Here is a 12541-nt window from a genome sequence, read left to right as displayed (position 1 = left end):
GTACCTGGTAAACTGTAAAGCGCCGGTAGGCACCAAGAGGGAAGCAATACATGCCACCACTTCCTCCAGGGTGGCCAGGGCAGGCATAGCTGACTGGTCCTGCCGTTCTTCCCCATGGATATGGACACAGCCACAGGATCCTCAAGTTCACGCTCTTGGCCAGTGGTGCTCTGCTCTGGCTGCTCGCCAGAATCTCCTCACTAACTTTCAAGACACCAGGGAATTCTTGGACCCCACCCCAGTGGCCTGCCTTAATTGGTGTAGGGAAGGGGCTCAGACATGAGAAAGCTGTAAAGTTCCCAGGTTATTTTTCAGCCTGGGTATAGAGCCTCTGCTCTTGGTAATCACAATCAAATGACCACATTGCTGCATCTAGCATAGTAGCCACCCACCCTTCCTGCTGGTCGATGTCATTTGCCTCTTTCCCTAGGGCAGTGGTCGGCAAACTGCGGCTCAGCAAACCGCGGATCACGAGCCACATGTGGCTCTTTGGCCCCTTGAGTGTGGCTCTTCCACAAAATACCGGCTCTTCCACAAAATACCGGCTCTTCCACAAAATACCGGCTCTTCCACAAAATACCGGCTCTTCCACAAAATACCGGCTCTTCCACAAAATACCGGCTCTTCCACAAAATACCGGCTCTTCCACAAAATACCGGCTCTTCCACAAAATACCGGCTCTTCCACAAAATACCGGCTCTTCCACAAAATACCGGCTCTTCCACAAAATACCGGCTCTTCCACAAAATACCGGCTCTTCCACAAAATACCGGCTCTTCCACAAAATACCGGCTCTTCCACAAAATACCGGCTCTTCCACAAAATACCGGCTCTTCCACAAAATTCCACGTGCTGGCGCGCACGTGCAGTGCGATTGAAACTTCATGGCCCATGCGCAGAAGTCGGTATTTTGTGGAAGAGCCACACTCAAGGGGCCAAAGAGCCACATGTGGCTCGCGAGCCACGGTTTGCCAGGGCCCTCTGTTTCCCCAAAATCACCCACCAAGCCCTGCCTGGTCTGTAACCCACACCAAGCCTAGCCCTGTCATTCTGGAACCTGTCAAACTGAGAGCAGGAAGTCCCACTGTCTACAACACCTCCATCTGCTGCTTGAGAACACACTTGGGACAGGAAAACCCTGCCCACCTAGGAGACCCCTGTAAGCCCCGGGCACAAAGAGATGCGGGAGAGTTCTCCACTCCCTCCTTGGATCTGGGGATGAACCAGCAGCCTCCAGAGCAGCAGCCTTCATCCCCACACCTGTGAATCCAGCATTTCTTCTAAGCCTCTGACTGGAAAGTTCCTTCTGCTGTCCCACCTCAGTCCCTACTGCTGCAAAGGGAGCGAGGGGACAGAGGCAGCAGGTGTGTGTGGATCGTTTGCTGAGGATATGGCAGTGTCTCCACCTGGTTCTGAAAACACACACACACACACACACACACACACACACACACACATACGCACACACACACACGCATGCACCAGGCCTCCCCTTGTCTCCAGGAAAACAAACTTGTTACTGAGTCTTGATCTACCCTCTTTCTTCCATCCACACCTGCAGAATAGTGGTGTTTACTTCCAGGTTGAGGGCAGCCAGGAGACTCTGGCTGAAGGTCACCTTCCGGGTGGTCGGGGGTTGGAGCCTGGCTCAGTGAACTTGCCATAAGCCCCGGCCACCACTGAAGTTCTATCCGCCAACCCAGCCCACCCAGCCCTTTCTCCAATCTCTCCACCTCCATCTTCAGAAGCCCCTAGGGCCCCAAGGATTTCCCGGCTGAAGTTTGTGGGCTCGTGCTGGCCACTGGGGAATCTGGCCACCTGTCCTCCTCACCTTCCTCCTCACCACAGGGCAGGACTGGCCACCACCACAGTGATTTTAGGGTGAACAGGTGTTTGACGAGGTGCCAACTACAGTCACTGAAATTCACAGCCTGCCCGACCCCCAGCTCACTCCACCCCAGTTGAACCTCAGGTTCTAAAAACTTGTTTCCTGCCTTAACTTTCCAGCAGAGAGGCTCAGAGTGAGGGGCCCCCACCCACTCTACCCCCCAGGAGGCCAGGCCTCTGAGCAGAGAGGAAAAGGTTGAACAGATGCAGATTCCTGTCTGCCAAGCCCCCGTCCTCCCTCCAGGGAAGACCCAGTTCTTAGAAAGAGGCCAGGTCCCTGTTAGGAGCAGGACCAATTCTGCCATTGGGCACAAACCAGGTGGCACACACCCTTCCCACGTGACTCCTTCTTCTCCAACAAACCCTCCCCCTCCTTCCAGACTCTGCGCCGTGCTCCTCTCCCTGCAGCCAGCCCAGTGGTGTTCGCAGCCCCCCTGCCATGTCTGCTCTGGGAGGGGCTTCTGTTTCCACTCTACAGGGAAATTAACCTAGTGTGATATGTGTTCTGTGTGTCCCTATGTGTCTGTGGAGTGTGTGGGGCCTGCTCGTGTGAGCATCCTAGGGGAGTCCATGTACACAGCGATCCTCAGAGAGACCACCATCAGATTGTGCTGTTTATTGAGGATGCAGTGGGAGGGCCTATGAGAAGAAAGAAGTGAACGGGCCTCCTCTTCTCTGCTTCTGGGCGCAGAGAGTGAAGAGAGACGCTGCACTGTGCTTGGTTTCATTCAGAATGAGTTGCGAGTCTGAGCGGGTTAGGTGGGGACTAGGCCTCTCGGTTGTTAGTCCTTTAGTCCTCCTTTTCTTGGACAGAGAGACAGCTCCTAGCGAAGTCAGGTTCCGGGATAAAGGTCCCAGTGTGAGAGGGGCCTTGGTCTGAGATCCAGGGCCCAGACAGAGCCCGGAACCAGGGTCTGAGCTGACGGCATGGCTGGGGGACCACAGCCAAGGATGCCAGGCGTGTGCAGGGAGGAATTTCACAGGGTTAGTTGTCCACACCTGTCCAGGCTCCGGAAGACACAGGTTGGGAGAAATGAGGTGGCCAAGGCCAGAGCCTGGGGTACAAGAGCAGGGCCAGCAGGGTGGGGGCGGGGCTGACAGTGGGCTGGGCAGAGCACGTGTGGGAGCCAGAGCCCCTGCTGGGGTCACAGGGGTGGCAGGAGGGCATGGCAGCCCTCTCTACCGACTGGCTTTCTTGGAGGGGGCGCTCAGGCTGGAGCCCTTCCCCAGGGTATCCTTGTAGTCACTGGTGCTGCCCCGGCTCCGGGCATCCCCGCCACGGACGCTGCACACTCCAGAGATACAGCTGCCGCTGCTGGCCACGTAGCCGCCACTGACGGAGCTGGGCCGGAAGCCATAGCCACTGCTGCCACTGGTGCTGCTGATGATGGCTGCAGGGGAAGAGCCGGTCAGCACCCCTCAGCCAGAGCTGGGGGCTCCTCTTGGAGCAGTGGGTTGGGTGGGGACTCTAATCACAGCTGACCCTGTCCCGGGGGGAGGGGGGTGTTTCCCGAGACAGCTTCGCCCATATCCTGCCCTTGGCTTGCCCAGCTTATACCCACTCTGGCTGCTTCTTAACTCTCAGAAGCCCATATTTTTGGTCCCGGCACCAATTTATCCACCTGTCACTCTGGACACTACCCTCTGCCCTTTCTATTAACCTTTTCCGCTAAATTTCCCATCCCCCAACCTCCCCTCTCTGCTAACTGTCCCATGGATGGACTCTTCCAGAAGCTCTAGTTTAACACTCTTAGCCCCACTGAGAAAGAAACCCAGAGATCTAGCACTGTCGGCTGGACCTCCAAGGTCCCCCGTTCACTAATTCCAGCCGCTCTAAGTCCCTAGCCCAGGTCTGATCACAACTTGCAGACGTGGCTCCCCAAGCCTCACCTACACCCATATTCATTTTCTTGCAACATGTCCTTTGTTTCCCCATCCCAGTGGCATGTCTCCCTGGTCCTAGCTGCCAGCCCCTGGGAACAGTAGATGGAGTGATAAGGAGGAAGGAACCCTGGGCTGGGAGTCAGGAGGCCTGGTTTCTGACCATGCCTCTGCTATCTGGCTCTGTGATCTCAGGCAAAGGTTTTCCCTCTCTGAGTCTCAGATTGCTCATCAACACACAGGTGTGACTAAGCCCCTTTCCGGTCTGCAGATTCTGCAATTTTAGGTCCAAACATACAAGTACTTACAGATGCTGACAGGGGAAGGATATTCTCCTGACATCCTGTTAGGGAGAGAAATAAAATGAGAGCACGCAATCATGCAACCCACGATCTATTAACCTCAGAGCAAGTGCCTCCACTAGCCTGATGTGGGTTTCTAAGCCCTATGGGCACCTATGGAAATTCCAGGTCTTCTTTGGCACAAGCAGAGCCTGAGAAGTTGGGGAGCTGCCCCTTAATATTTGTGGTAACCAGGCAGCAACCCAAGTCAAAAAGTAGTTCGTGTGAGGTGCACACGTGGGGGTGGTATGCACACTTCCCAGGGGCCAGGCCTAGGCACTGAGCCTTTCTGTCTCCCAAGAACATTGGGGAAACCAGAATGGAACATCTTCCACAAGCTCATCTTGTACCTGGACAGGTAATGAGCATGAAACAAGAAGACTTAACATAGCAGTGAGGTTTTTTTTTGTTAGGAAGCAGGGGGAGTACACCCAGAGAGGTTGTGAGGGTTGAATGAGTTCATCCACATAGCACAGTGCCTGGTATGAAGTAAGTACTCACGCCCATGTAGGGATTGTTAATAACTATTACTATTATAACTATTCGGTCATCACCGCCCCTTCACTCCCCAAGAACTCATCTTTTCTGGGTTAGGATGTGTTAGGCTTTCTCCTGAGGTCCCCCCCAAACCCTTTCCTGCCGAGCACGCCCCCCTCACCGGCACTCCTCGCTCTCCAGCAGCTTGCGGTAGGTGGCGATCTCCATGTCCAGGGCCAGCTTCAGGCTCATGAGCTCCTGGTACTCGCGCAGCATCCGGGCCAGCTCCTCCTTGCCCTGGTGCAGGGCAGCCTCCAGCTCGTCAAGCTTGGCCCGGGCATCTTTCAGGGCATTGTCCCCTCGCTGCTCGGCATCGGCGATGGCCGTCTCCAGGTTGGAAGCCTAAATAGGGAATTGGAGATGTTGGAAAACTGAAAGGGGTCATTGGAGGCACTTACATGCAAATACCACTCATTCTTTGAGATTCTGAGCAGAGATGCCCACCTCCAGCCTTCACACCTCTTGCTCCTCTTCTAGGCTGGGCCCCTTCTGGCATCAGCAAGTCCTTCCTTAGCTCTATCTCCACTCCCCTGTGTTTAGACGTTGGTGGTGATAACAAATAGAGTGCCTCCTGCCCTCCTGAGATGATGGCTAATTCACCACCACTTCAGTGAATGCAAAGACATTTACTTGGCCAAGGATACAAAATGAGTGAGAGTCACATTGGCTTTCTGCTCTTGAGTTGTTTAAAGTCTGGGAAGAGAGATCACTGGAATATGGTGTTACAGCTACAATGATGGTGCCTGACCAGGTACGTGGGGCCACAGTGAGGGGACAGGGAAGGATTCTCCAGGACCTACTCCTATTTCCCAAGTGCTTACCATCTGTCTGGCACAACACTCAGCCCTTTATCTGCTTTTTATACACCTAAACTTATCTAGTCCTTATAACACCCTGTACAGTGAGGACAAGTGACTCGCCTAATGTCTCAGAGCTACTAAGTGTTAAAGCTTGTGAGAGAGTGGGAGGAGCACTGGACTCGGAGTCAGGAGACCTTGGTTCAAATCACAGCTCTGCCGCTTACCAGCTGTGTAACCCACTTAACCTCTCTGAGCCTCAGTTTCCTCATCTGAGTCTTTGTGAGGATTTAATGTGATACAATTATAGGAACTGTGGCTATTGTTATTATATACCTGCACCTTGTCTTGCCATCTACTAAAGCAGTGGCTGCAGCCTATATGTCAGGCACCATATTAGATGCTGGAAAAACAATAGGGAACAAAGCAGCCAGCTCCCTGCCTCCTTCAGTCCAGTGGAAGAAGAGATGGGCAGGTGCAATTACAGAAGTGTGACAAGTTCAGGCAAAGCACCAGTGCCGAGAGCACATTGATTGGGACAGGGGGACAGGGCGCCTGGCACCACACTCAGCCTGTGGGATGAGAGAATGCTTCCTGGGGCAGGGGGTTCCAAACCAGAGGTCCTTGGCTGAGTAGGTACTGAGATACCCCGGGGATGTCTGCTCTAAATGTTTGAGGCAGCGACCTCATGGGTGGAGATTTTGGGAAGTTGCCATCCTCAGCCAACTCATCTCCCCTCCAATTGTGCCCACCTGACCCAAGCCACAGGGGCAATCTAACCCCTCACCTGCTTCTTCACATTCTCAATCTCTGAGCGGATTCTCTGGATGAGCCGGGTGAGCTCCGAGATTTCATTCTTGGTGTTTTTCAGGTCGTCCCCATGCCGACCAGCTGCCAGCTGCAGTTCCTGGAACTGGGGACCCCAGAGCACAGAGCCAAGGATGAGCATGGTAAACACGGTGTGGGAGCACCTGATGTCTCAGGTTGGTGATGTCACGGGGCAGGGCACACTGGACACTTGACTGGACACTGCCTCTGTTCTGGGAACGATCAGACCCAGAACATACTTGCTGAGGCTGCCCTCTCAGGCCCAGCTCACCTTGGTCTGGTACAGGGCCTCGGCCTCGGCCTTGCTCTTGTGGGCAATCTCCTCGTACTGGGCCCGAACCTCGTCTATGATGCTGTCCAGGTTCAGGTCCCGGTTGTTGTCCATGGACAGGATGACAGACATGTCACTGATGTGGGACTGGATCTGAGTGATCTCCTGCAGGGAAACAAGGATAGTCTCAGGACTTGACTGTCAAAGGCCGAAACCTTCCCCAAGGAAGGTGAGCAAATCCTGGTGATGTCAAACATGAGGTTCCCAACCGAGGCTGCTGCTCCCTGGGCTTGGCAAGTTCCCTCTGGGCCCCAGATTCCTGACACCATGGAGCCAGGGCTGGGTCCATTTCCTTCCCACCCAGAGGTGGAGATTGAGGAGCCTCTCAGGGCCGAGGTGGGAGGTGAATGACTAACCGGGGGAACTCCTTGAGAGCGAGGGCTCCATGATCTCCCAGCCCCCAGAATAGAGTTTTACCCACTGGCTGCCCTCAGAGGGGTGGAGTGGAGAGACAGACTCACGGCTTCAAAGAGACACTTGAAGAACTTGATCTCCTGGTCCATGGAGTCCACTTTGGCCTGCAGCTCCACCTTATTGGCATAAGCTGCGTCCACGTCCTGAAAGATGCCCCAGCCATCCCCTGGTCACTGCCAGTGCACCCGAGGAGGCAACAGCTGCCCCAGCCTGGGTGCCCTGCACAGGTGAGTGGCCCCCTCTTCTCCTTGAGGGGCCCATGGAAAAGGAGAAGAAGGAGCATCCTGAAACTCTGCCCCATCAGCAGGGATGGGCACCCCTAAAGGAAGGAGGCCCCAGACAGGCTGTTGTCAGTCATCTCTGTGATGTATGAGCAGACCCTGAGGCTGCAGGGGGAACCTGTGTGTCACCCTTGGCTGCTCTTCACTATGGACAGACCCAACCATGGGAAACATCAGGAAGGCCATCATCCTCCTCCTGCCTTTGTATTCTCTCTTCTGAGTAGTTTTTCATCGCGGTTCCCTGCCTTCACCTCACTGTTTCTGAAACAGCTCACGTTCTCTGAGAGCAGAGCACATTGCAGGCTCAGCGTCTCCAGGTTCCAGGCAGCCTGGACTCAGGGCCTGCCTCCCCCTCACCTTTTTGAGCAGCACAAACTCGTTCTCTGCAGCTGTCCGCCTGTTGATTTCTTCCTCATACCTGCAGAAATGCCAGGGCGGGGTTGGTTAATACATCTCACTGAGAAACCTCATTTGCCCAGGGAAGACCCTGAATGAGGAGTAGTATGCCTGTCAGAGGGCACAGGTGCTGAGGGGCTGTGGAGTACTGGGCCAGGGGGGCCAGCCAGGCAAGGAAGGCTTCCTGAGGGAGGAGACCTGGTAACCAAGTTTGGAAGAAGGAGATTGTTAAAGATTCAGCTTCAAAAATGAAGAAAGAGCATGTAGAGTGAATGTCCTGTGGGAAATCTCAGAGGAAGCAAAAAGCAATCTGCTCCCTCGACATTTGAATGGGAGTGTTTCTGGAGTTACTCCTCATAGCAGTTCTGGGAGGTTGATGGGCTTAAACGCCTTTTACCAATGAGGACACAGAAGCTTGGGGAAACATAGTGGTTACCCAAGGTTTCCCTCACCCTAGAGCCTGAGTTAATCCTTTGACCACTGTCCAACTAACTAAGCTGGACATTTGTCCCAAGTGTCAGGCCAGAGGCTGGAGGGGCAGAGAGCAAGTTCTGGAGTTTTGTTCCGGAGGGTGATTCTGCTTCATGTGACAATGACACTGCCCCCCACCTCCAAAAACTTTAAGCTGGGGTAGCTGCCAGGGCCCCCAAGGACAGGATGCGTTCAGAGGGACAGGGCAGCTATTGAGCTGCAGGGGGCCCCTTCTCACTCACCTCTTCTTGTAGTCCTCCACCACGTCCCGCACGTTCCTCAGCTCTGAGTCCAGCCTCACCCTGTCCCCCGACAGCGTCTCCAGCTGCTTCCGCAGGTTGCTGATGTAGCCCTCCAGGATGGGCTCCAGGTTGTTCTTGCAGTTGTTCAGGTCCAGCTGCTGCAGCAGCTCCCACTTGGTCTCCAGCACCTGGTTCTGCTGCTCCAGGAACCGCACCTGGAACCCGAAGCCCAGAAACTGTTGAGCCCCCACAGAAACAGTCACATCTATCGCTCACAGGGCACTGCGCAAAGCTCTCTAGCCCTCACAACAGCTGCATGAGGTGGGCGAGTTCTTAACCATATCTAATGGAGAGGAAACTGAGGCATAGAGAAATTTAGCCTCTTTCCAAGATCTGATGGTTTAATAAGTGGTAGGGCAAGGGCTAAACCCAGACATGGGTCCTGTAACTCATACATCCAGTCACTCAGAACCCACTGTGGCCAAGTCAGCACATGACAGGGATGTGCCTGAAGGTGCCAGGACAGATTCAGGCTGGGTCCATCTTTGGGAAGGTTGACCTCTCTGAAGATTGGTCTGCTGTTCATTTTATAACACATCAAGCTCAGCGAGGCTCAGTGGCCCAAGAGCTTCGGTTATTCTAAACTCCTGAGAGGCCCCAGCTCTACTGGGCTCACGGTCACTTCCTACTCCCCTGCTCCTCAGAACCATTTTCTCAATGGACAGAGGGAGCTCCTGCTGCCACCATGGCCACACTGGGCCAGGGCCCTAACCAGAGCGGGTGGATCTGCATATGCCTCTCTTATTTGGCTTGGGGTTGGGGGGGAGGAGCACTACTCTTTAAATGAGGTTGAATCCCTAAAGTCAGAAACACAGGACCTTGAGAAATAGTCTGGGACTCAATGTTGGGATGGGTTAGCCACCAAACAGCTTGCCTCCAGCAGGTCAGCCAGCATTTGGTTTGGTCTAACGGTTAGAGTCTAACCAGTCCTGACTTTTTCATGTATATCCATAAGGCCGAGCATTAACCACAGAGTAAGCCCTACACCTAGGACACCACAATACATATCTGGACCACACACTGGACACCCCTGGATCTCTGAGAGGATGTACTACCTTCTCTGATTGTATTCTTCTGGAGACTAAAATGGTTTGGGAACTGCCTAGGCCTTTGAGCCTGCTTTCCTCTCACCCCAGTCAGACCACCTTTGTTCATAGAAGTGACTGTCTTTGTGTTTGTCTTTCTTCCCATTTCTCCAGACTTCATCCTTTAATGGTATTTGACCAGCCCAGCCAATGTTCAGTTCACTCCCATCCCCCAGCCCCATACCTCAGAACACCTTGATCTTCCAAATGACTTAGAGAAGTAAGAAGCCACAGCAGTGGTATTGGCCCCTTAGGTGAGAAGGGGCAGCAGGGAATCCTCCCTTGAACAGGAGATGAGAGTTGCAAGGAGTTGGGGGTTCAAGGGTGCAGCTATGCTTTGGTGGCTATTGACTGTCTCAACCACTGGCTTTGTCCTGGGCTGACCTGTCCTTAGTGTGTTACTGTGATGTAGCCATCATGGCCCTCAAGTCCCTAGTACTTGGTTTGGAAGCAGGAGGCTGAGTGTCCAACCTCACCTTCTCTCCCTCAGATGACCTTGGGCATGGCATTCATTTCCATGTTTTTGCTGACTTATAAAATGGGAGCAATAATCTCTTATCTACTGAAAGTCAGGGGCCTGTCTAGACTGGATGATCCCTTGAGGTCTCTTCCAGCCCTTTGATGCTCTCCTTCCCCTAGCTCTCTGGAGATTAAAATGATAGTAACAATAGCAATCACTGGGAGTATTTAGTATGTGTCAGGCATTGTGCCAAGATCTTCCAGTGCATTTTCCTTTATAAACCTGACAATGACCCCAAAAGGTAAGTATTATCTCCATTGTAGAGATGAGAAAACAGAGGCACCAACAGGATAAACAACTTTCCCCAAGCACACAGCTGGTAAGTGATGGACCAGGGTGGAAGCCAGGTCTGACTTCCCCAGCGCACTATTCTGCCTCGAGAAAGGCCTCAGCCGACTGAAACATATGCCCTGAGCAGAGCCACCGGGAATGACCAGCCCTGATGCTCCTGAGCCATCAGTCAAATGACTAGTGCACGAGATCAGCTGGCTATGGAAGGGAGGCCAGCTTCCCTGGTTGCTCTGGGGCAGATTCCTTCTCCCTGGGGTCATTTTCTGCACACAATCTGCATAGACCCAGGCTTAGCAATAGCCCCAATCTAGCCCTTGAGAGTAAGAAGCAGGATTATTCTCTTGGGCTCTCCTGCCACTAGCCCTGATAAGCCCCTGCCAGTAGAAATTGACCTGCCTCTGTCTTTTCTAGGAAAAGACTACACAAGGAACCTTACACAAGTCACACTGATGTTAGAAAATACCTGTCTTGTCCACAATAAGTCCCTCTTCATCCTTAACTTCAGTTTCTCATGCTGTAACAAAAGCTCACATCCCAAGAAAAGACACTGCCTACAGACTCCCCAGGTCCTAGCAGACCCACCTTGTCGATGAAGGAGGCAAACTTGTTGTTCAGCACCTTGATCTGCTCCCGCTCCTGGGCACGCACTTTCTGGATCTCAGGGTCCAGCTCCACATTGAGGGGGGCCAGGAGGCTCTCATTGACAGTGACCTGGTGGATGCCTCCAGGCGGGCACACAGTTGGGCACACAGGTCCCAAGACCACACTGCCAAACATGCTGCCAGCAAAACCGCTGGCCCGGCCCCGGCCAAATCCATAACCTCCACTCTTTCCGCTGCCACTGGTCACGTTGAAGGAGATGCCCCGGGAGCCCCCCAGGCTGTAGAGGCTCCGACTCCCAAAGCCCCCGCTGAGCCCTTTGCCCCCTGCCCGGAAGGAGGGCGAGCTGCCCCCTGAGAGCACAGCGGAGCAGCCGCTGAAGCCCCCCTTGGTGGCAGCTCCGGACTTGCAGGTGAACTGGCGGCTCATGCTGCTGGTGGAGGCGGAACTCAGACTCAGGAGGGAGGAAGGCAAAATCCCACACGGGTTCCACAGGTTGCTGCGAGGACCGACAGGTGCCCTTCCTTATATGTGCTTGGCACTGGGGCTTGTGGATGGGCAGTGAAGAGCTTAATTCGTGGGTTTGGCGTGCCTGGGAGCAAGAAGTCATTTTCTCTATGCTGAGCTAGAGACCAAGCCCTCCCCACCTCTGAGACAACATGAAACCTTCAAAGTGCTGGGCTTGCAAGCCTTGCTCATGTAATTTGGGTCTTATCTAATTAACCTGTTGTCATAGGGCAATTTGCCGCAGGCCCAGCCTCTCCAGGGGGATGTCGCTGGCCCTTCATCCCTATCCTGATTCTCTGGGTTGTGGGCTTCCTCTCGGGGGTCAGGAGGGTGGGAGGAGGTGGGCTGCTCTGGACAGAGCAGGCCACAGGGTAGACAGAGTATCTGGGGACTCCAGCCGTAGCGGTGCCCTCCTCTTTCCCAGAAAGGGACAGATCATTCAGGCATGCACCCCTCCTCCACACCTCCTGGAGTCACAACCCACCGATGGCCTCTTCTCCTAACCCACAGAGATAGCAGCTCTTTCTGCTGGGCCATTGGGGGTGGGGTGACCCTTCCCCCTGCATGGGACATGAGCAGCCCAGGCCAGAGTCAGCCATGGACACAGGGTGCCATGCGCTTCTGCAAGTTCACCAGAGAAAGGGTGTCCACACTTTCCTTCTCTCAAACTCTCGCAATAAGGCAAGAGACCATTGATGTCTAGTCCTTCAAGCACTAGACAGAAAGAGGAAGAGGAAAGGAGGATGGAGCTGGGGGAGGTGGCCGAGAAATTCAGGGAGTCAACTGAGAGGAGAAATGGGAGGACAAAGAGAGGCTTGCTCAGAGCCTGGAGGTTTCAAGGGAAGACTCCCGGTGGAGGGAGGTGGGTCCCATTTGATCATTTGTCTTTCCTTCGATGTGTAGGACAGGAGCATGTGTTTAGAGTTCAAATAGAAGAAACTGCTGTCTAAGTGAGACTGAACTGCTGCATCTCCCAGACCCATGGGAGCCAGGAGTGCAGGCTGGCGGGGGGTGGGCTCCCCAGTGCCGGCCTCCCGAAGAAGGTGACCCAGCGAGCATGATGCCATCCTGC

The 12541-nt window shown here is 54.1% G+C and overlaps 1 protein-coding gene across 1 annotated transcript; it reads right to left on the bottom strand.

Moving 5' to 3' along the window:
• Positions 1-2788: 2788 nt before the first annotated feature.
• LOC102242160 (keratin, type II cytoskeletal 71) lies at positions 2789-11455 on the bottom strand. Its single transcript, XM_005869219.2, has 9 exons — positions 10945-11455; positions 8407-8621; positions 7655-7715; positions 7064-7159; positions 6543-6707; positions 6231-6356; positions 4768-4988; positions 4077-4111; positions 2789-3278 (listed from the first exon to the last, which is right to left on the bottom strand). The coding sequence occupies exons 1-9, from the start codon at positions 11389-11391 to the stop codon at positions 3067-3069; spliced, it is 1578 nt and encodes a 525-aa protein (XP_005869281.1). The 5' UTR covers positions 11392-11455; the 3' UTR covers positions 2789-3066.
• Positions 11456-12541: the final 1086 nt, after the last annotated feature.

This window comes from Myotis brandtii, unplaced genomic scaffold (genome assembly GCF_000412655.1).
Source record: "Myotis brandtii unplaced genomic scaffold, ASM41265v1 scaffold29, whole genome shotgun sequence".
Taxonomy (NCBI): Eukaryota; Metazoa; Chordata; class Mammalia; order Chiroptera; family Vespertilionidae; genus Myotis; species Myotis brandtii.
Note: the sequence above shows the minus strand (reverse complement) of the source record. Positions and strands in the feature narration are given on the sequence as shown.

Bases quoted from the DNA above. Each gene is read 5' to 3' on its own strand.
- LOC102242160 (XM_005869219.2), bottom strand. From the start codon at position 11,391: ATGAGCCGCCAGTTCACCTGCAAGTCCGGAGCTGCCACCAAGGGGGGC. The intron at 8,622-10,944 runs GTGGGTCTGCTA...TTCGGGTTCCAG, and splicing joins TTGCCTCCTTCATCGACAAG to GTGCGGTTCCTGGAGCAGCA. The intron at 6,708-7,063 runs GTGAGTCTGTCT...GTTTCCCTGCAG, and splicing joins TCAAGTGTCTCTTTGAAGCC to GAGATCACTCAGATCCAGTC.